This window comes from Glandiceps talaboti, chromosome 6, assembly GCF_964340395.1.
Source record: "Glandiceps talaboti chromosome 6, keGlaTala1.1, whole genome shotgun sequence".
NCBI classification, from domain to species: domain Eukaryota; kingdom Metazoa; phylum Hemichordata; class Enteropneusta; family Spengelidae; genus Glandiceps; species Glandiceps talaboti.
The window spans coordinates 6,400,947-6,424,114 of NC_135554.1; the positions used below are offsets into that span (position 1 = coordinate 6,400,947).

The window sequence follows — 23,168 nt, forward strand, 5'->3', positions numbered from 1 at the left end:
CAAAAAATAACATGTATGCAGTATCTGTTCTGTAAAAATGAATCGCTTCCCACACTCAATGTGTTAGTATCACTTCTGTATGTATCTGTTCATTATCATGTCAATACCTGTACACAAAAAAATGATCAAATCACACCTGAAAACGAAATAATCTATTTCATGGGTGTTCCAAACCTAGTGAATCACAATAGCCCTTAACATGATTCAAAAGGAACATCTAAATATTTTTTTTTTTTTCTGCGATGCTGTCAGAATTTATGACAAACATACATGGACCATTTCTTTGCGTTCTTATATACTGTTCCTTTTGTTGTAGAAGTCTTAATATTTTTTTTTTTATAAAATCGTGATACTTCAATCTTCGTCCATTTCTTCCTCCTCATTCTCTCCTTTGGTACCTGAAAAGTTGCACAGACAGATGGAAATTTGTTTTTAATATGTTATGCATAATCACAATAATTAATATGAAAACAGCATAGCTATTGCAGTGGACATGCTTCTGATATTTCAGTCCATGTACTGGATGAGAAATGTAGCTGCAGTAGATAGTAAAACACACAGAATGGGTTACACTTTTCTACACTCTCTAACTATTCACAAGTAATGGAATCTGTGTAATTCTAAAGTTCTGGATTTCTGCAGATTGCATAGTCTTTCATGTCGAGCCACTCTCCTTTCTACCAAGTTCACCACCTGTGGAAATGAAATTCTCTGAACAAATTATTTGACAAATGCATCATTATAATCAGGATAAGTCACCTAAACTATACAGAACTAAAATAGAATATACAACTGAATACTTCTTTTTCACTGATTTGTGTACCACTTTGTGTAAGAGACGTTTTATGTAGTGGATGCACAACTGAACGATCACTTCTTCACAATCGGATCATAACTTTGAGCATTGAAAACTACACACTTCGAATGTTAAGTGACAAATACATGTATGTCTATAGTCAATTCACACAGTCAGGCGTAATACAAACATCTTACAACACTCATTCTGATTAGTTGCAAAATAATTATACCTACACTGAACAAATTCTCGGTACCTGAAATAGAATATTACTGCCTAGGCACATCATAAAAATAACGAACATTCGATTTCTTGGTTGATACCATAACTTCTGCTCCACTCATTGATATGCATTAGTATGTGCGCACATGAGAATAAGTCAACCTTTTTGTTCTATTTTTACCCTCTAGTATGAGGTAAAATCCTATTGCAGGTACTGAGAATTCAAGACACCTAACTTTTAGTGATTACAAAGCCAAGAGACTAGATATATTGAAAGCCAAGTCTCTGGACTAAAGTTGACGGAGTCCATCGCATAACTTAATTTTTAAACAATTACTTGTATCATGCCCTATTTTTCCATTTATTGAAGCACAACATACAAAGTTAGGGGAAACACCAATTAGTGTGGTAGCTCCATGATTGAAAGCAGCACAACACCAACAAACCTTGTTTAGTCCCATAATGTTACCTGATGTAGACACTACACACTGTTTTTTTTTCCGGATGTCACCTTCCCGAACATTGTATAAGCTACAAGATGATAACTTCAATATCAGTGTGTAGTCAGAAAATTTGTAATAAAGAAATGTAAATATGTACACCTTAGCAACTGATAAAACTGCTTTGGAAATATCTGATAATATGGTAATCATATGCAAAGATGCTGATTAGACAGACGAGTGAGAACTCATTATATATTTCGTAAACTGAATAATATAATAAAGCTGTTATACTAGTATATGCAAAAAAACTCTAAATCCTTAAACATGTTCACTAAGTCGGTAAAACATAGCAATATTTATTCTTGTACCACGACCAAGGGTTGTTACTACTTACTACCAGTAGTAACATTTCACATGTTCAGGTCAACAGGCTTTGTCAGACTGTTCGTTTGCTGGCTTTACTGCGAGTGGCATACCAATAATACCAACTTTACAATTCTGCCATTGCCACTACACTGTCTAGCGGTCAAGCCAGAAAACAGACAGTTTGAAAAAACCTGTTGATCTGAACAAGCAAAATGTTACTCAGAAGTAATAAGAACCCTTGGTCGTGGGGTACAAGAACATATTATTACTCCCAAAAGTTTAAATGTTCTTACAATCACTGTAATGAGAAACATACCAGTTTGGTCTCAAACTTAAAAGATATGAACTTACTTTGATATAAAATACTACAATTTTTAACAATATTTTAAGATACAAATATATTATAGTAGCCACACTATTGTTTTTATATTTTGATATGTAAACTAAGTGATAGATATGTACACAAAAATCTAACCTGGGAGATCAGATTTGTTCTTCTCTTTGCCAGGCACCTGTCCAGTCCTCAACATCTGGTTCAGTCTTTCAACTTCCTCTAAAGTCTTGGCATTGGCAATAGCTTCCTGGAAATTAAAGATTTACCACAAATATTAGTATGCGAGTATGCACTGACAGTACTGTACTAGAACACAGTTTTTTCCTTGCCTGTTACAAACAGCCACAGAAAATGTTACTGATCTTTGACTCTTGAGCCCTGATGTCAAATCACAACTTACCCTTATCGCTGCAACATCTTCAGCGGATGGTCCACCCTTCTTGTCACCTGCAGCGAGACCAGCTCCAGGTACAAACCTAGGTACAAGATAATAATACATGTTATATATGAAAGTCATATCAAGTAATTGATCCATGGTGTAAATCTTCAAATAACAATAAACACTGAAAGAAAGACATTGTTACAGTTATCCTTTGACTCTTAGTCTCTTGTAGTCTAGTTCCTATACGGTATCTTACACCTCCACTCACAGTTTAGTCAAAGTCGTTACTCTAGAAGTCCTGAGATGCATGAGATGCAATTTAAAATTAATCCACAGCCACCCACACAGTCATTAACATCATGTCTTTGTTTGTCAATCTCAAAATTCTAACTAATCACACAGTCCCTCATAAAGTTAGTGTTTATTGGGGCAGTTTGTTTTCTGTCCACCTATATATACAATGTATTTTGTAAATCCTTAAAGATTTTTTCTATTCTGTCAATCTTGCAATCTTCAGGTTTTGGTGAGTTTAATTGTACCATCATGATAATAAGCAATGTTCTACATATATAAGTAAAGCATTACAATCATGACTGCCATGGTGCATACAAATATACTCACGTTTTAGATCTTGTCCCAAGATCATTTGCAAGCTGCTGTCCCTTTTGTCCTTTGAAGAGTTTCTTTGCTTGTTCTCTTTCCTGAATAAAGGGAGAATTAATAGAAGTTAGCAGTTGATGAATTCGGCTAGCCTGTTTACTGTGCTGTCGAGATACATCATTAGCTGGTCATACCTCCTAGCTCTCATATTCTCCCCTTGTGTTGAGAAAAATTTCAAACGATTCACGTAGCCACACCCCCACAAGTCATTATCCACCACCCGCTGTATTAAATTTACATATTAGTTATATGGAATTGTAACTAACAATATAAATTACCACTTGTCCATGTCATGTTTTGCCTACACTTTGCTTAATTCGTGTATATTTACATACCGATTCATTTGAACAACGATAGGTGAAGGGACTCTGCACACTGTGATCAGCCAGGCTATTGGGCAAGAATTTTCAATCCGTTACTATCAGCTTTGACAATGTAAACTTGACAAGTGGAAGAATACAAAGGTTAGACGCTATGACCAGCTAATGATGTATCTTGAGAGTGCAGTAAATAGGCTAGATTTTGGCCATATTACACATATTCTTTCCAAAATTATATCAATCCTTGACTTTGAGGAAAATGCAGAATGTCATGTGATGAACTCTACATATAACATATTACAACAATATCAAACACTGCCTTACCCTCAGTTTTATTTTTTGGAAATCCAGTAGTCTCAGCTGTGGCAGTTTGTTGATGACGTAAAGGCGATAGTGTTTCTTGCTCGTGACTGGATTTCTAAGAAGGCTGTTGTAGGGAAAAAATATGACACAAATTTGTAAATGTCTGGCTTACTAAGATGAAAGATGCAAGACAACCAGTGGGTAAATTTTAAGGTGTAAACAACAGACATAATGTTTAAATGGCACTGAAAAGTCTCAGGATTCATCCGACTCTGGTAGAACGCGGTCAATGCCTGGGTAATCCTACGATGCCAGGAAGACTGTGATAGCTAGAAGTCTGTGTATCACATATCTATTATACAATGAAAATCATAAACCCTGAAACAAAACATCATCTGGCTAGACAAAAATCTCATTAACATTGGGTTGATTTAATCGTCTGGCTAGACAAAAATCTTACCAACAGCGTTTCGTCAATCATCTGACATGACAAATATCTTTACCAATATTGTTACACTTTCTTTTGTGTGAGCTACCATTATCTTTAAGGAGATCATTGCCAAATTTATGGTAACCCTACAGATGATGCATTCTTTGATATTTTTGAGAGTCAATTGACTAAAATGTATCAATTGTAATTCGGTTCTTGTTGTGCCAGACGATAACTTGTTGAAATAATTAGAAAGACTTTTGTCAAGCCAGGCGAGAAGATTTCCAACATCAAAGAGATACATTTGTAGTCTGTTTAACCAGACAAAAGAATGTTGCAACGCGAGTGAGATTTTTGTGGAGCCAAGTGATGTTTCGTTTCAGGGTTTATGATATTTGTTGTACATGTAGTGGCTACACTGTATACAACAGTGCACATCATCATATGTCACCTTATCATATACATGTATATTTACAATGTCATTTATATGGAGTGTGCACACATCAAACCAGTGCAATAGTTTTCTGTATCACACCCTGCTGAGGACTGGCACACTTTGCAAAAATACGGCAAGTGAAACGCTACTCAATACCCAGTGATCTGGCTTTGATTTGTTCTCATTATCTGCATTTAGGCACATGAAATAATACTCCACTATCAATTTATGTTGTTATGTGATTCAATGTTTCCATGACGTCTGAATGCTACACAGGGTGGACTTTAATGGTAGTATGACTTCCTGACCCTCCTAGAGTTGAGTCCCTTTGCCATACAACCTTGGTCACAAAACCCATATCCAGGCCATCAAAGATCAATAATATCCACACATGTGCCAGTCATTTAGAGGTAACAAAACCACCTACCTAAGTACTCTTAATGTCTTGACAGATGCTAGTTGATCAAGATCTCCCTGTGAGAAAGAAAGTGTCATATAATCATTCATTCACTAGAAATTCAAAACATTGTTGTTTTTTTCATAACATTAACAATTCACAGTTCTAAGAAACATTCAAACAGCCTCTAGCATGTTACTGTGAGGCTAATGAGAGCTGTGAATGATGTCCTGGTTTTGTCATTGTCTGCCTGAGGTATACTTTTATCCTGGCCAGGCCAGGCAGACTATATAAAAATACTATGCTATCCCTTTTGACATGTTTTCTAGATCATTGATCTGCATATGTTTATCCAATCATTTCCAAGACCAGAATCATGAATCTGTGAACAATACATGTAATCTAGGATGAAATCAATGTCATAAACAAGAGTGCTCACCAGTTCTTGCATACTGTTGTTTGTGAGAATCAGTTCTTCAAGTTTGGGTATGTGTTCTTCTAAATGCACTGCTACTCGACTGTTCAAAAAAGAAAACAAAAATAATGTACATGTATATTGGCTGAACTGTTGAAATATTAGTAACATTTAAATTATAATACTCATTGGATCAAAATCAAACATGTGATTGAGATTATCTGGCAGAGTTCTAGAAAAAGCTCAGTTGAATAACAGTGTACATGTATGGTATCTAACCTTTATGGCACTACTGACATGACTGCACACAATGTGAGTGCTTGTGGTGAATGACTTCTCAATTATTTCAATGTCATCTACATATATCACTATCTGGGGAGACTGATGAAAAAAAGAGCAAACATGGGTAGGAGAGAGGACTTTGTCACTGTAGGAGACTGGCAAACTCTTGAGACGTTGACAGAGAAAGATACACAATCAGACACTATCGCAGCTATGTGAGGGAGCAAAGTTTTCAGTCCTTGAGAAGTTTCACTTTAATACCTCCAATGGCAACGTATCAGATGAGAGTGCAAACACCGTAGAATGTAGTAAAGATTGTACCAAATCTGATAACTCACCAAACTCTGTTGTTGTTGAGAAGTAAACATCGGAGCCTTTTTAAGAGTGGAAAGCCATCAAGTTTACGTATATCATTATCTGATAGATCAATGCAATCAAACTGGTCCTGCACAACAAAAACACACTGTTTAATTATGAGCAACACATAAGGTATAATCTTAGTTCTACCCAAACTCTCAACTCTTGTGCTTTTATACATGTACCTGAATTCTACACCCAAATTATGACATGGTGCAAAAATATGTACGTTTTACTGATTTTCCCCTTTCTGATGGTGGGGTTACAAACCATAGCAAAGACGTTATACTGAAACAATGGAGTACATTATTCACTTTGTACAATATGACAAAAGAGGGAAAACTTTGAATTTTCTTCTTCTCAAATTTGGAATCTTGGAAGACAAACATACATGTAGGTATTCTCGTTAGTGTCAATGATGTAGTAATAAGACTAAGAATTACAAAAACATGAAATGTTTTAATATAACATGCTTTTCAAAAGTCCATGTAGCTAAGGGTTGGTACTTAATTTCTCTTTTATCTTTAATTTCTACATATTTAATTTAATTTAAATTAATTCATTCATTTGATTTTAATTACTTTAATTTCAGCATATTTTCAAAATAATTTTCTAATTTTCACCCGAGTTCAGTGCTGCTTACCCTCTCTAAATATCAGTAAAAAAGGGTTGCTTTTTAAATACAAAGTCATTGACTCACTGATGTAGCAATGAGGCAAAGTATTCATTAAAAAGAAAATGTCATATCTTTAAATACTGTACCTTCATAAACAGCTAAGGATTTTGATTTGCATTCAACTTATTTATTTTTAATTTCTAAACGCTGAAGCTGCAGCATCCAATTTTTTTAACACTTCAATCAATGCAGTGTTTCATACATTATAACATGTACCCTCTCCTTTGAATATAACTGGTTGTCTTTACAGACATTTACATGATTACATGATCAGAATTTTTATAAATGTGCTGATAAATGTACTTACCAAAGTTGCACCTAAATTTTCTATGACTGGAATTTTATAACCTGTAATACACAGAAAGCAAATCTTGAGTTAAATACAGCAAAGATAAAACACTACCAAAGTACAATGAACTACATGTACACTATATAATCTATATTAGACAACAGGCTATCCATGGCTTTGAAGGGGAGAAGAGAGATCTTGAGATTCCAACCAGAGATATATGTAGCCTTGCAATTAAAGTGTTCATACATGTATGGATGACAAATGGGTATTTTTTTCGATTTTTAACTCATAAAACAGACTTTCTATATTATTCTACTTGGAAATACAACATAAAAGAACATCCAATGAGTCCACATTTGTGACTCAATAAATTGCACAAAAATAAAAGGTGTGTAAAAATGTTGGTATTGTACATGTACAGACAACAATTTACTTTTTACACATTTGTCAACGTTTTGCAATGTACTGTGTACATTGTATTTCCAAGTAGAAAAATGTTATTTTAATGAATTAAAATTCCCAGATAAAAATAGTCAATTCTCATCTATATGGCCACTTTAATTAAATCTATATACATATCAGTGTTTTTGCTAAGGTTTGGGAACCCCGGTAACAGAAAGGGGGAAAGAGGTAAAACTGGTAGTGCTTCCCATGCAATGTAGCATAGTTTAGGTGGGGAACCCCGGTAAAATGATGTGGGAACCCCGGTAGATTTTACCTACTTACCGCCCTTAAATAAAACACTGCATGTACATGTACATAATACAATGTGCATAACACCGATACGCATGTATATCATGTACATGTATGTGTCAACCTTGTTCTTCCACAATTTTGTCATGAGATATGAAATCATTTGATTTGTATAATAATCTCTTTCAAGACAATATGTTGACTGATTTCGATTTTGATGACATGATTACATGTGTAGCTTTTTAGGTATGGGTCTACAATGTAAATCCTATAACCTCTAGTCATACATTGTACCACACTATATAAACTGTAACATTGTACATGTACATGATATAATTTTTTGAGTATCTAAATTGAAACCAGGAAGTATGTCTGGCCTTGGTTTTTAACAGACTTGGTCTAGTAGCAGTCCTATCCTTTCATCTCCACCATACAGTTAGCTCAGTGTTTTTGCTAAGGTTTGGGAACCCCGGTAACAGAAAGGGGGAAAGAGGTAAAACTGGTAGTGCTTCCCATGCAATGTATCATAGTTTAGGTGGGGAACCCCGGTAAAATGATGTGGGAACCCCGGTAGATTTTACCTACTTACCGCCCTTAAATAAAACACTGAGTTACTGTATAGTCAAATGGATTTCTTTACCACAGAATTCTGTGTTTACCATCAACAACGATACATATAGTTCAGTGTACCCTCTGGTAGCCAAATGTTGTTGTTATGAGTCAAAATGATAAAAACTGGCATTTCTTGTGAGTCACCACATAGTAAGAGATACATGTACATGTGTGTATCAATGCTTTTTTTTTATGGTGCACCAAACTGATGTAGTTAACTCTCTATGCTATTGGAGTGTTGTTATAAACACAATGACGTTATTGAATCCTCATATGTGACAGTGTCTTGCATTCAAACTTGAGGTTGTAGTTTGTAGTAAACTGAAAAAAGTAACCAATTAAACTGCCTGTCAGTGTGCAATGGATTGATGTTCATTCCTGTTCTCCTATTCTCTGAAACCAACCGAGGCCAAAAGTAGACTGCCTGAGAGGTTTAATCAGTCTGCTATACATATAAGTTGATATCTAAATACCCCTAATCATAACCAGTAACATTGTATACCTAAAACACAGAATAATTTGTGGCCCAAATTGTTGATTTTTGGTCACAGAATAACTCGCCAGTGTAACACACTTCTTTGCCTCAAGTAAATTGTAGTAAGTTGATTATCTAGAACTTTGATAATTTATATTACTATAATATATTGGCTTAGCTGTCCTAGTAGGCCAAATCCAAACGCTTTCTAGACATTTCGGCACAGGCCATTTTGTCCCAAGTCATTTCATCACCACTTTCTCAGTACCCTGGACATTTAGGCACAGTACCCTGGGTGTTTCGTTTCCCCTTATTTTAGTGTAAATTTGTTACCAGTTAACACTAACCTAACCCTAGCTTCAATAATTGTAGCGTTTTATGTGATTTTGAGGGTTTTTTTGTCTGTTTTCGTCCTTTTTTTGCATTCCAACATTTAACCCGAATCAAATGCTACAATTCCTCTGATGCAAACGCAAATAGACGGGCCCGATCCAGATTTGAATCGCAAAGTTGGGCAGACTTTTCTGCTAAATTGCACCTTACCTGACAAAATATCAGACATTTCCTTACACCAACATTAATTGCAGAGCCTTCATGACCCAAGAGATGTTCAGAGGTACCCCAATTCCGTCAAAATCGGTAAATGTAGCAACGCATGCAGCATTTGAAATGGGGAGTAAGCTGACACCTCGGTCACGTTTTCAACGTGGTCTTGTCTATTTGCGTTTGCGTTAGAGGAATTGCAGCATTTGATTCGGGTTATTATTGCAGTTAACCTAACCCTACCCCTAACCCAACCGAAATGTCCAGGGTACTGGTGCTGAAACATCCAGGGTACCGAGAAAGTGGTGCTGAAATGACTGGGGACGAAATGGTCAGGTGCCGAAATGACCAGTTACCAATCCAAACAGTCAAAACATTGGTCAGAAAGATTCCCGGTGGATATGTTTCATCATTTTGATATTGCCCTAATTCGCTCACCTAGTTTCACTAGTAGTAATTTTGTTACAATCCTACACAGATACTCATTACTAAATACATTGAAGGTGGCTAAACTTCATCGATCAAACATGTACATGTACATTTTTGTACATGATACACACAACAATACAGTGCTACACTGCACTGTATTATGTATATTGGAATTTATATATGGTTACGAAAAAAGATAAGGACATTCATTTTGTCATCGTAGCGTTTAGGCACATGAAATAATACTACACTCAATTTATGTGGTTATGCCACAGGGTAAAGGACCAATGATCAATATTGTACTCGCGATTTTCCGGATTTCTAATTTTATTTTCTGTATATTTCAAATAAAGTTTTAAATACTGTTTCCTCTTACTGTTTTTTTCTATTTCCTACCTGACATCAATGTCTTATCTGAGTTTATCAGCTTTGCATTAATTAGTAGCTTGCTAGAACAAACTCACTATTTGCCCAAATTAACGCATTATGCCGTGAGTGTAAACATCTACTGATCCGACTAAATGGTAATACACGGAAAGGGGTGAAACTCCAAAGGGACGTGTCCTGAAATTTGCAAAGAAATCAACTTTCAAACGGTACAATGGTTATTCCACAACCAGAAATCCTAAAGTACAAATGAAGGGAAGCATTGATGAAGTTACAGTATTGAAGCTTGTCTGTAAGTGCCCTAACACGAAACCCGGCCAACACACTGACGATGTCCCGATGACATCCGTAAAGCAGGAAGTCGGAAGTTGAAACCTTTGACCCCAGAGTTGTTTATTACTGGCGACATGTGCCTAACTTGTAAACAAATTACCCAGGATTCTCTGGGAATAAACTCGCATTCTGTCAATGCTATCTTCGCTTCGTAGCAAATGTTGGGATATAAGGAAGGAGAAAAGGGTAAAATACACTCATGAAACACTGTACAGAAGTCAATACTTTTTTCATTTTTGAGTTTCGTCCTACATTTCCCTCATTTTTGTGACGTTTTCGCACTATTTAATAAAAACCAAAAGTCCTATCATGTACCAAACGACGCGACGTTCTATTTTCGAAAATGTCGATCGTGCTGCGCTGCACGGGTTACATTTTGGAGACATTTTTGGTTTTCAATCGTGAATATCTATCATGCAAGTATTTCTTCGAATACGTTGGCTTTTAAATATATCATCCATGCTACATTTTTCACGATAGACATTTTTGGTTTTCAATCGTGAATATCTATCGGGCAAGCATTTCTTGGACAACGTCGGCTTTTTATATGTCAATCCTACATCCATGATCCTAATGAACGACACATTGTTTTGTCCAGGCGACAGACGTTTTTGGTTTTCAATCTTGTCAAAACTGTCTTCGCAAGCATTTCTTCAAATACGTCGGCTTTTTAATTTGAGAATGAAATAACAATATGCATGATAATAACATATGCATGATTTTACCATTTGTTTATTTCCTGTTGTTTTGTGAATTCATGAATAAATTAAGTGGCAGGGTGATTTACGGATGTCCTCTGGACACGTCCCTTTGGAGTTTCACCCCTTTCCGTGTATTACCATTTAGTCGGATCAGTAGATGTTTACACTCACGGCATAATGCGTTAATTTGGGCAAATAGTGAGTTTGTTCTAGCAAGCTACTAATTAATGCAAAGCTGATAAACTCAGATAAGACATTGATGTCAGGTAGGAAATAGAAAAAAACAGTAAGAGGAAACAGTATTTAAAACTTTATTTGAAATATACAGAAAATAAAATTAGAAATCCGGAAAATCGCGAGTACAAAATTGATCATTGGTCCTTTACCCTGTGGTTATATGATTCAAATGATGTTGCCATGCTACACACGTTTACGAAAATCCCTAACCCTACTTATTTGAGGTCTCGTCGATTTGTCGTGGAAGATTCCGTAATGTAGAAGTCAGAAGTACAATAATTCAAAATATTAAATGTGATGTACTCGTAAACCCCGGCATAATGTAAAACATTTATCACCCACCTCTTAAATCGAGTTCTCTATCCCGTACGGGATTTGTGTATTGCGCGGAATTCTGTATCAACTCTGGCGTCAATTTGACCATTGTGTGATTCGTGGAATTGTCACGATCTCAGCGTCACGTTGAAAGAAAGAAAGGTTACTCTTGAGCGTCTCCTGACCTGACGAGGAAATACGCGTTGCAATCGTTGGAGTTAACCTGCTGACAGAGGCAAATACTGCTTTCGTAACGTTTGTATGATAACAAACTTCTGAAAACACGCTTTCAGTAATATTGTATCCTCTCTGATTGTAGCCGTAAGATGGCGGGTTTCCCAATACCGGCCGATAATAGGAAGCCCTCTACGATCCTTTCTAACCATTTTTCGTTTAATGTATTATTACTTACTAACAGTTTGTAATGTAAGCTCACAAAGTTGAATTAGTCTACTTGTCAAGAAACGCTGTTCCATACATTTGGCCAAAATTAACATCGTTGCATAACAGAATTATTTCGTTCTGTGATTTTAAACTTTTTCTTAATACTGTTGATAATAGTTTGTGTTGCTCCTGCCTGCTATTATAATAGCTAATAATGGATATATTAGATTAAACATAGGTATGACAGTAGACGTGCCTGTATTAATAACACTTCCACCCAAGTCCAATTTCTCAAAAACTTTTGTCTGCTGCCCGAGTACAATCTGCTACTTCATCATCACCACCAGTAACTATACTGACTTCTACCAATTCATCAGAATTGACATCAATACAAAAGTGCGCCATTGTTGACGCAAGTCTTCATTATAGTTAACCTCTCCAGTTATGAACCGGTATAAATTTGGAACATGGACAGTTAAATAAGTTCTTCAATTCTTGAAGTGAAATGTACTGTCACTTACATTAGTGAGTCCACGTCTTACATTCTGTTTCCGCTCTATTTCAAGTAGGGTTTCTGGTTCTGAGCTTTTAAGATTACTCTCCCTTTTCACAAGATGATCCAGGTAGGTAACTACCATGTCCAGTCTTTCAATTTCGCTTTCAAACCTTTCCTTATAAAGTTTTATGAGGACATTCTGTTTCTTACCATACTTTAGAGTAGCTACACACTAGTTTTATGAGGACATTCTGTTTCTTACCATACTTTAGAGTAGCTACACACTAGTTTTATGAGGACATTCTGTTTCTTACCATACTTTAGAGTAGCTACACACTTGAATGTTTTGAGTTTGTCGGGTTTTTTATTTGTCTTGGTTTTGTAGGCTGTCATACGAAAGTCGACAGGGGTTTTCTGACTTCCAACTTCCAACTTCCAACTCCAACTATTAAAAGTGTGTATGTTTTACTTTATTATGCCTAATGGGCCAGGGTGTGAAGTCTTGATTTATATGCCAAATGGGTCAGGATGGTAAGTTTTGATTTATACCAAATAATCCAAACACCACGAAATACATTTTCCATTTTCCGAAAACTACACAGTTTTAGATTTGTTGGTGAGAAATATTCATACGTGAGTATCCGGTATCCATTTTGACATTTCTCCTGATAATTTTCAAGATTTTGTTTACTGTAGTGAAACCATTTCATACATTTCAACCAAGCAAAAAATAAAAACACTGCTTTGAAATGTATTTTTAAAAATAATTCCATCAAAATGTGCTAACATTAAAACTGAATTAAGATATTTATTATTGTTTGCAAATTTTATTCATAATTAGTCAAATTGAACCTCTAAAAGATACTGGTTGGTGTCTGCTACAGGACATGCCCTGGAGGTTTGAAAAGTGGTGTGGTTGTTTGCAGGACTTGTCCTGAAGCTGAAAGGGGTGAGAATGGGGCTTAATTGATGAGTCAGGAACGTCAAATGACAAGTCAGGAACGTGATTTACCCTACATATTGGATTTACCCTATTATAGGACTAAGCCTTCATACCTGATATACCTTACATATCTGATTTACCCTATATATATGATTTAATATATATATATATATATATATATATATATATATATATATATATATATATATATATATATATATATATATTGTTGGAAATAATATACTTGAACCTAGTATTGGCCAAAAAAAATTCAATAGGAAGTTATAATCATTATCAAATTCATTTGTGTCACAAAGAACACAAGTATCGACTCAGTCACTTTGTCGTCTTCCTGTTTTAATTTTAAACCATACTGGCGTGAAGAGCATCTAAAATGTGTCAACATTCTTCTATGACTAATAATAATGATAATAACTGATGTTACGTAGAGCTTGAGTATTGGCACTGATGTATTTGAAGTAGTTTATTTTGTACTCTGAATTCATTAACATACAATTGTGTAGACGTCCATCTGGATGCGCTATTATTATAATGACTCGAGAGACGTTAGATCTTTTGATTGGTCGAGAGAGTATATTAATGTTGGGACAACGATAAACTAATTAGAGAGAATAACGTGTTATGTTAGTGTAGAAGGTGGGAGTCAGTTTATCATTTCGCCAGACAAATGTGGTGCAAGGCAAGGTAGTAGTGACGCTTGGTCGACGTGGCATGGTGTGTCGGTGTTCAGCTATCCACGTGTATACATGCTCTTCGTCGGAACTCAATGTGTGTTGTTCACCTGTATAAAATGTCCACATCCACCTTTGAAGTAAGTGTGAGATAACTACTACGTATACCTACTGGCGACGAGAAGTTTCCATGTTGGATGTATAGCCATCAAAGGTAAATGCTTTTGTGTGAAAAACAGTGCAATTTGAGAATAGCGAACTTTAGCATTCGTAAGGGAGTGTCCAGATCTTACTTCCAGTGGGGCCCGGGAGGATTTCCCCTTTTCCTTGTGTATTTTTTTCATGCCCCCCCCCCATAATGAGCATAAATTACCAAAAGAGTGAAAATTAAAAAAGAGAAAAATCAGACATAGTATCCACTTACATAGTAGGAACATCAGAATTTAGATTTAGAAAACTGGCTGGAAAAATTAATGAAATTAATATTAATATCATGGACATGAATGAAACAGATAGTGACTGAGACTGAAAGTGATACTTCTGTAATGCATGATCTAGGCAGTGATATGGAGACAATTGTGATACTGATAACTCAGAAAATTCATGTACTGATGATAGCACTGATAGTGATTGTGATGAAACAAGTCTTGCACATCCTCAGAGACAAGGTACTTTGAGAAGTACCAGAATTGCAGTTGATTTATGTTGAATTAAATAATCATGATTTTTTTCAATTACCCCCCTAGAAAATTGTGATTTTTTTTGTTTAGCCCCCCCCCCCCCTAATTTTTCCTGAGAAAAATTGATGCTTCCCCTTCCCGAAAATCCCCCGGGCCCCCTGAAGTAAAATCTGGGCGCTCCCTCGTCATTTCGCATTCCGACATAAACCATCTGTTCATCCGCCGTTGAAGACCAGCGTAGAGACCAAAGCACTCTAGTACAAGATAGATTATGTTGAACTCTATTATTTATAAGATAATTGCGTTGTATGTGATAATTTGATCCTGATAAATACTTTATCGTACATTGTAGTATACATTTTTTAGTGGTCTGAGTACACACATGTATCATGGAAAGTTGAGAACAACACGCCTACATATGTAATACAGCAGGTCGACGTCAACATGTGCGCTCGTACTAGAAGTAGTACCTGACTGACCCATTGGAAATACGCGTTCACTTTTCCTCACGTTTTTGTTCCTAAAGCTATTTTGCTCACGCTCACAGTATTGTGTACCATCTTATTTCAATTCTGGTCAGTTTCACAATAATGAATGTAATTGTTATTGATGCAACAAACTTTAGTTGTTTTAGATTAACTACCCTTACCCGTTGCACATGGATCTTGTCCTATGTACTACATCATGTAATAATACATCACACATCGGTCATAACGTGACGGTGTACACATGTATGTACGCGGCTGAAGTCGCGGTTGTTGGAAAAACAGATACTATCACACGTAAATTAATAGTTTTGAGAACTGGTATAATGTTTGAGCGATCAATTTTGAAGGCAATAATAATGTGTATTTGACGCCGAAATACGTCGTAATGGATGTCAAATGTCACACCTGTCACGAGCACGACGTTCTCGGGACCGGCGTCTGTCAGCAGAGTCGGCCCCCCAAAAAAGTTGAAAAAAAAGTTGGAAAAAAGAGTTAGAAAATAAAAAAGTTCGAATAAAATAATAAAAAAACTTGCCATATATCCCAGGTAGATGATCGTAAAATTAATTTTTCCATAGAGTTTATATCCGATTTAGATAAAGATTCATCTGTGCATTTTCGAACATCACACTAGTAACCACGATAACGGTGAGTAAGGCGAGTCGTGCTTCACGTAGTAGAGTGCACGTGAGTACATAATGACATGTCTGATAGTACATGTAATTTGTCATCCACGGCAATCAGCGAGGGGTGTGTCATGTGTATTTACATCCTACCCCTTCCTTGTTTGTTTGACGTATTAAATATCATTCGATGAATACATAGAATTTGTTTTAATATCGTATTAAGATTTCTTTATTTTTGACGTGATGCACGGGGCCGGCATGAATACTAGTCTAGTAGATGTGTGACAAAAAGCTATATAGTTACCATTTGCAGTACGGATTCCTCCAGTAAATCATGCTCATTGTATGAACTTGTCAGACATTCAATGGGCTTTGACCGAAAACATTTACGAAAATCGAATAATTCTTTTCGTATTATCAATCTTATTTTATTTACAAATGTCAAATAATTTTTTAATATACTTTACTTAATTCTTATTAACAATGGCAAGGACCGACACGGAACAGTTATCATAAGTATGTCAAAGTTCAAGTGCTGTAAACACAAAGGTATGAGCGTACGAATACAGTGCGAAAAATTGTCAACCTAAATAGTAATTACCGTCGATAAAAAGAAACGTCTTTATAACAAATATGCGGATGCGGAAGCCTATCTAGTACGTACGGGGCTTGGGAGAGTTGGGAGACCGTGCCACTGCCTTTGTCTTTATCTCCGACTCTCTGCCTCTCATATCACTATATTTAATATTAGACTTCACAGGTGCACAGTACTTTTCATAGGGATAATATCGTTTAAAAAGTGTGTTGCATCTAAGCTAGAGTCTAATATTAGATGGATGGTGGATATTTGTGCAATGTCGCGCATTCATGAAAAATCCGGAACGTAGCTACCTCCGTCATGAAGGCAGAAAGTCCTTCCTATCTGCATGTCTACACTGAGTGATATAGTTTTGAATAATTTCACAATGGTGGTTGATAGAATGCATTTTTAAAATCATGTATCAGCACGATGTTAAAAGAACATGAAAGTTTTCCAGAGAAATAACACAACAGCCTAATCTCTCACACTTCCCAAGAGATCAAAATATCAAAGTTCAATTCAATCATAAGCACACCACAGGGTGCAGTGAGCATGGAATTGATTGATCGATCGATCGATCGATCGATCGATCGATTTATTGATTGATTTATTATTTGGGTGAATGATTCGATTGAATGATTAATATTTTTGGTGAAATAAAACCTATTTTGTGTGTGATGTTGATCTATTGACTCATTGATTTTTGTAGTGATATAAAAACAATTTCTTCTTTCCCTGGCTACTTTTCTCACTTTCAGCTGTATATAATTCTCTCCTTATTGATTAAATAAAGACATCTTGTCCATTATTCACCTCTTATTTCCTTATAATCGATCGATCGATCAATCAATTCCATGCTCCTTATGTTGTAAGGTTTCTGGTGATGAGAAAGTATTGAGGTTAAAGGAAGAAGAAATCACTTTCCGTCTTGGAACGCTGGATCCCCTTGGAATTAATAGATTATTCTCGTCTTTCCCAATCTAAACAGGGTATCTTTTTAATTTCAGGCGTATTCTATTGGGTTCTATTTGTTGCGTGCGAATATTAGAACTTTTCCCACGTATAACCGTTTATATATCACGCGCGGTTTTGTTCCATTACATTCAGATATGTTCAGTCAGGTATTAACCTAACATTTCTGTATCTCGCCGATTTTTCCTTTGAAAAGGAATATTTATTCGAAACGTCGGATTTTACATCTATTTATACGGACTGATTTATAAGTTCCATATACATTTCTATGTATGTATGTATGTATGTATGTATGTATGTATGTATGTATGTATGTATGCATGCATGTATGCATGTATGTATATGTATGTATGTATGTATGTATGTATGTATGTATGTATGTACAGAGCGAGAGATGCATACATACATACATACATGTGTTAAGACAAAAAATGGTCTGACCCGCCAATTTCCAATACAGAGAGGTATTAGACAAGGGAATGGCCTCACCCCCCTACTATTTAATATCTATGTAAATGATATAAAAAGACAAATTGATATGTCAAACAATGACCCACCAACTCTCCTAACTAGCAGGCTGTCTTGCTTACTATATGCTGACGATTTAATGTTACTATCGGAATCAAATACTGGTCTACAAAATGCCCTCAATGCAGTCGAAATCTTCTGTGAAAGATGGCACTTAGATATAAATATTGCCAAATCAAAGATCATGATTTTCAATAAGTCAGGAAAATGTTTGAAGAAATTTAAATTCTACATAAACAAGCAAGTACTAGACTGCGTTCCCTCCTACACATGCCTTGGAATAAAACTGAGCACCACAGGGCACAAGATGACCTAAGATATAGAGCACTGAAGGCACTGTTTAAATTAAAACAAGACCTGTTTTTAGAAACAACTATCCCCATCAAATTACATCTTAAATTATTTGATGCAGTGGTGAAGCCCATTCTCCTATACTGCAGTGAGGTTTGGTCACATGAAAACATTAACCAGTCTCAAAACCTAATGAAATTTTCAACTCCCATGGAAAAACTACACATAAAGTTCTGCAAATTCCTACTAAATGTGAACTGTAAAGCTGCCAATACAGCTTGCCTTATGGAACTAGGCCGCTACCCCCTACTAGTATCTGGCCTGACACAAATGTTCAAATATTGGCTAAAGATCTCACAGAAAGCAGAAAATACCCTAACTAAGGAAGCTTACTGTCTGAGTAAAAATCTGGAGTCCAGTGGAATACAATCATGGGCCACAGGAATGAAGCAAACACTAAAACTCTTGAGTATGGATAAGGTCTGGACAGCTGAACCAAACCATTCTAACAGTGAAAACCTAATAGCTATATTTAAAGAAAAGTTAAAGTTGCTTCTCCACAAAAATATAATGGACACAATGAAGGACAACAAGGACAAACAATATAAAAATAAATTACGTACATATAGACAAATTAAAACGGATACGAACTTTGAAAACTATTTAGAAGACATTAAAAACCCACAATACAGATCAGCAATGACAAAACTTAGAATTAGTGCACATATTTTACATATAGAAACTGGAAGATACACAAACACCACCTTATCAAGCAGGACAAGGTGAAATAGAAGACGAGGAGCATTTCTTATTACGCTGTACAGGATATCAAAATGAAAGGAAAGAACTCTTTAACCAATTAAATATATATTCTGGTTCAAGCATGGATAATCTCATAAAGATTCTCAAAATAAAAGACACAAATAAACTAGTTGAAATAGGTACATTTATTCAACAAGGATTCAAAATTCGAGAACACCACTTGAACAAAAATATACCAGCTGCCTCGTGATATACATTTGACAATTACATTTACATGTATATGTTGATTTTCACATTGTGAAATTACTCTGTTTTTTGTGTATGGTCAATATAAGCATTTTCTTTTTTACTTTATTGTACTATACTGATATCTAAAATGATAGATAAGGTTGCAATAAAGATTATTATTATTATTATTATTATTATTATTATTATTATTATTATTATTATTATTATTATTATTATTATTATTACATACATACATACATACGTACGTACGTACGTTTGGTTTGGTTTGGTTTGGTTTGGTTTGGTTTGGTTTATTGATTTCACCAGGAAAAAAACATACATAACAAATAAATAAACAAAATATATAAATTAAATTAAGTCAAAGAATATTCAATCAAATACATGTACATCAGTAATTACATGGACCTGGTGGGGGTTGTAGGAATAGTTCTACAGAACTAGTCAAGCCCACAACCCTTACAGAATGAGTTATAAAGTCGAAAATACTGGGTAAAACTCGGGTAGCGGAAAAATAAACAAAATGTGATAAGAATAATTGTCAAGATAATGCTTTGCATGAACGAATAAATAGGATTTACAACAACAACAACAACAACAACAACAACAACAACAACAACAACAAAAACAGCAAGATAGACATACATACATACATTGAAGTACCTATTACTAAGTACTTTACTAAGTACTTACTTACTTATTGAAGTAAGTAAGCTTTTAAGGCATGTTTGAATGAATGTCTGTAGGATATGTTTTTTATGTAGTCTGGGAGTGAATTCCAGTGTGTTACAGCTGCATACTTGATATTGTGTTGACTATGAGATAACCTAACTTTAGGGACAGAGAAATTATTTTGAGTCGCGAAACGGGTGGGATACATGTGAGGAGGTTTTTTAAAGTAATGTGTTATATCATGGGCAAAGTGATTATTTAACAAGTCAAAGATGAAAACGCATGTGTGCAGTTTACATAGTTTATAAATGTCTAAAATACCAAGTTGTCTGAAAAGAGGGTCGCTATGAGCATGAAAGTCAGAAAAAGTAATGAGGCGAGCAATTTTCTTTTGAAGTAAAAGTATTGGCTGTAAGGAAGTTGCATAGGTATTACCCCATATTTCTAGGCAGTAAGTAATGTGTGGTAGAATGAGTGTGTTATATAATAACAAGAGAATGGCTTTCGGTACATAGTGTCGCAACTGTGCAATAAGTCCAACTTTTCGGGTGATAGCATTAACAACATTTTGGATATGTGATTTCCATGTAAGATTGCGATCAAGAGTAACTCCTAGATAGGTTGATGACATGACGCACTGTATTTCATTCCCGTCTATTCCTATATTACCCTCAACTGAGATTTTCCCGTGGGGTGTATTAATAATCATGTAATTTGTTTTTTCAGCATTGATCGTAAGTTTATTTGCTTGACACCAATCATAAACCTTTTGAAAGTCACAATTGGTTTGGGTAAGGTTTATATTATTATCCTTGATAAATTTAAATAAATTAGTGTCGTCTGCGAATAGACGGAATTGAAATTGGTCAGTTGCATTTGCGATGTCATTAATATAAATTATAAATAAAATGGGGCCAAGAATCGATCCTTGTGGAACGCCACACTGTAACTGTCTATAGGGTGATGAGACACTATTAATTGTTACGGACTGTTGTCGGTTACTGAGATAGCTTTTAAACCATGCTAAAGGGAGACCTCTAATCCCATAATGATGTAGCTTACTGATTAATATTTCGTGGTTAATAGTGTCGAACGCTTTTTTGAGGTCAATAAAGACCCCAAAAGTAGAAAACCCGTTGTCAAGATGATCACTAATTTCTGAGACCAAGTCTGCCATGGCAAGCTTTGTACTAAATTTCTTACGGAAGCCGAATTGTGTGTTAATGAGTATATGTTTAATGTCAAGATAGTGAACAAGTTGCTTGTTAATGATAGATTCAAAGATTTTACTGAAAATTGGAAGAATTGAAATAGGTCTGTAGTTATTGATTTCTTCAGCGTTGCCTTTTTTATAGATTGGTATTATTTTGGCTATTTTTAGTGAACTAGGAAAAATCCCTTGGCTCAGTGAACAGTTGATAACATGTGCAAGGGGGCTTGAAATAACATTTCCAGCATGTATAACTAATTTTGGATGAATTTTATCAAGGCCAACGGCTTTGCGTGGGTCAAGACTGTTAATTTCATTCAGGACATCTTGTTCGGTCACTGGGTGAAAGAAAATTGACTCAGGATAGTTGCCACGAAGATACTGAGAGAAGTTAGTAGATGAAGTAATGCCTGCTGCTAGATTTGTGCCAATATTTACAAAGAACTCGTTAAATTCGTCAGCGATATCAAGACTTTGGGTTACAGCACCTTTACCAGAAATCTGGGAGTTTATTTTACGTGGAGAGAGTTTGTTAGTAGTTTTATTTAGAACTTCATTGATCACTTGCCATGTTTTATTTGTGTTACCGTTTGCCCACTGAAACCTGTTCATGAAATACCTTTTTTGGGATGACTTCAGAAGCCTAGTTAAAATATTTCTGTATACCTTGTATTTTGTTTTGTGATATGCATTGTGAGAATTATCTCGCATTACTTTGAATAGTCTATGTTTTGTACGTATCGACTTGATAAGTCCGTTTGAAAGCCATGGTTTACGAGTAGGCTTAGACTGGTTATTATAATTTTTATAGGGAAGGTGTTTTGAATGAATTTTGTAAAAAATGTCATAAAAGGCTAAGTATGCACTATTAGCATCCGTGCGTACATACATACATACATACATACAGACAGACAGACAGACAGACAGACAGACAGACAGACATATACCGTACATTGTAAAAGTCGTTTAAAATCGGTGCAGTGTTTGCCTTAAAGTATGGATTACGATCTGGTATTTATTTTGGATTTCTAATATAATATAAAACAATTTTATCGTGGCTTCCTACTTGATAAATGAATGTGAAATAACATTGATAAAGTTTGTGTTTGAAACTCAATAGATTACATAAAAGCTAAAAATGTATAAAACGTTTGTTATTGTACGTACAAGAACAAAAAAATGTTTACTTTGATTTTTCTTTGATTGACTTACAAACAAAGACTTGGCATGTGTCATTTCATGATCATAATGATAAAATTGTTATAAATCCAAAATCCAAAAATAAATACCCAGTCATCACCTATATAAGCTTATTATGTCAGGGTAAATGGTGTATGGCGGTACATGTACACAGCTAACTTTTTTCGACAGTGAGAGACCATAAGAAAGATTGTATGATGACGTGTGAATAAGATATGCAACTGTGAGGCTTCTGATATCTTACTTTTCAAACGTTTTTTTTTTTCTGGAGGTAGATGTTCGTAGACTACCGTCATTGTACTAAATGGCCGTAAGCCTGCCGCAGATATATAATCATTATTTTACTGCATACAGTACAGTGTAATATTTACACAAAATGTTATAATTCCTTAAAGCATGATGATAGTTGCGTAAAAATCGAGTTGTGATGTACAGTTTACTCTGTTGAACAGTTACCATGGCGAATGTTCTATCAAATCACCATGGCTACTAGCAAGGTTGCACATTTGCACTATTGTTCAATTTAGTTGATTTTTCCACAACTTAAGGAATTATAACTTCC

General features: G+C 35.3%; 1 protein-coding gene across 1 annotated transcript; it reads right to left on the reverse strand.

The window, feature by feature from the left end:
* Positions 1–12,131, reverse strand: LOC144436194 (U2 small nuclear ribonucleoprotein A'-like). The gene is made up of 10 exons (XM_078124914.1): positions 11,864–12,131; positions 7,127–7,167; positions 6,125–6,231; positions 5,529–5,607; positions 5,120–5,166; positions 3,848–3,950; positions 3,165–3,244; positions 2,562–2,637; positions 2,303–2,408; positions 1–398 (listed from the first exon to the last, which is right to left on the reverse strand). Exons 1-10 carry the CDS (start codon positions 11,943–11,945, stop codon positions 355–357), a joined length of 765 nt encoding a protein of 254 aa, XP_077981040.1. The 5' UTR covers positions 11,946–12,131; the 3' UTR covers positions 1–354.
* Positions 12,132–23,168: the final 11,037 nt, after the last annotated feature.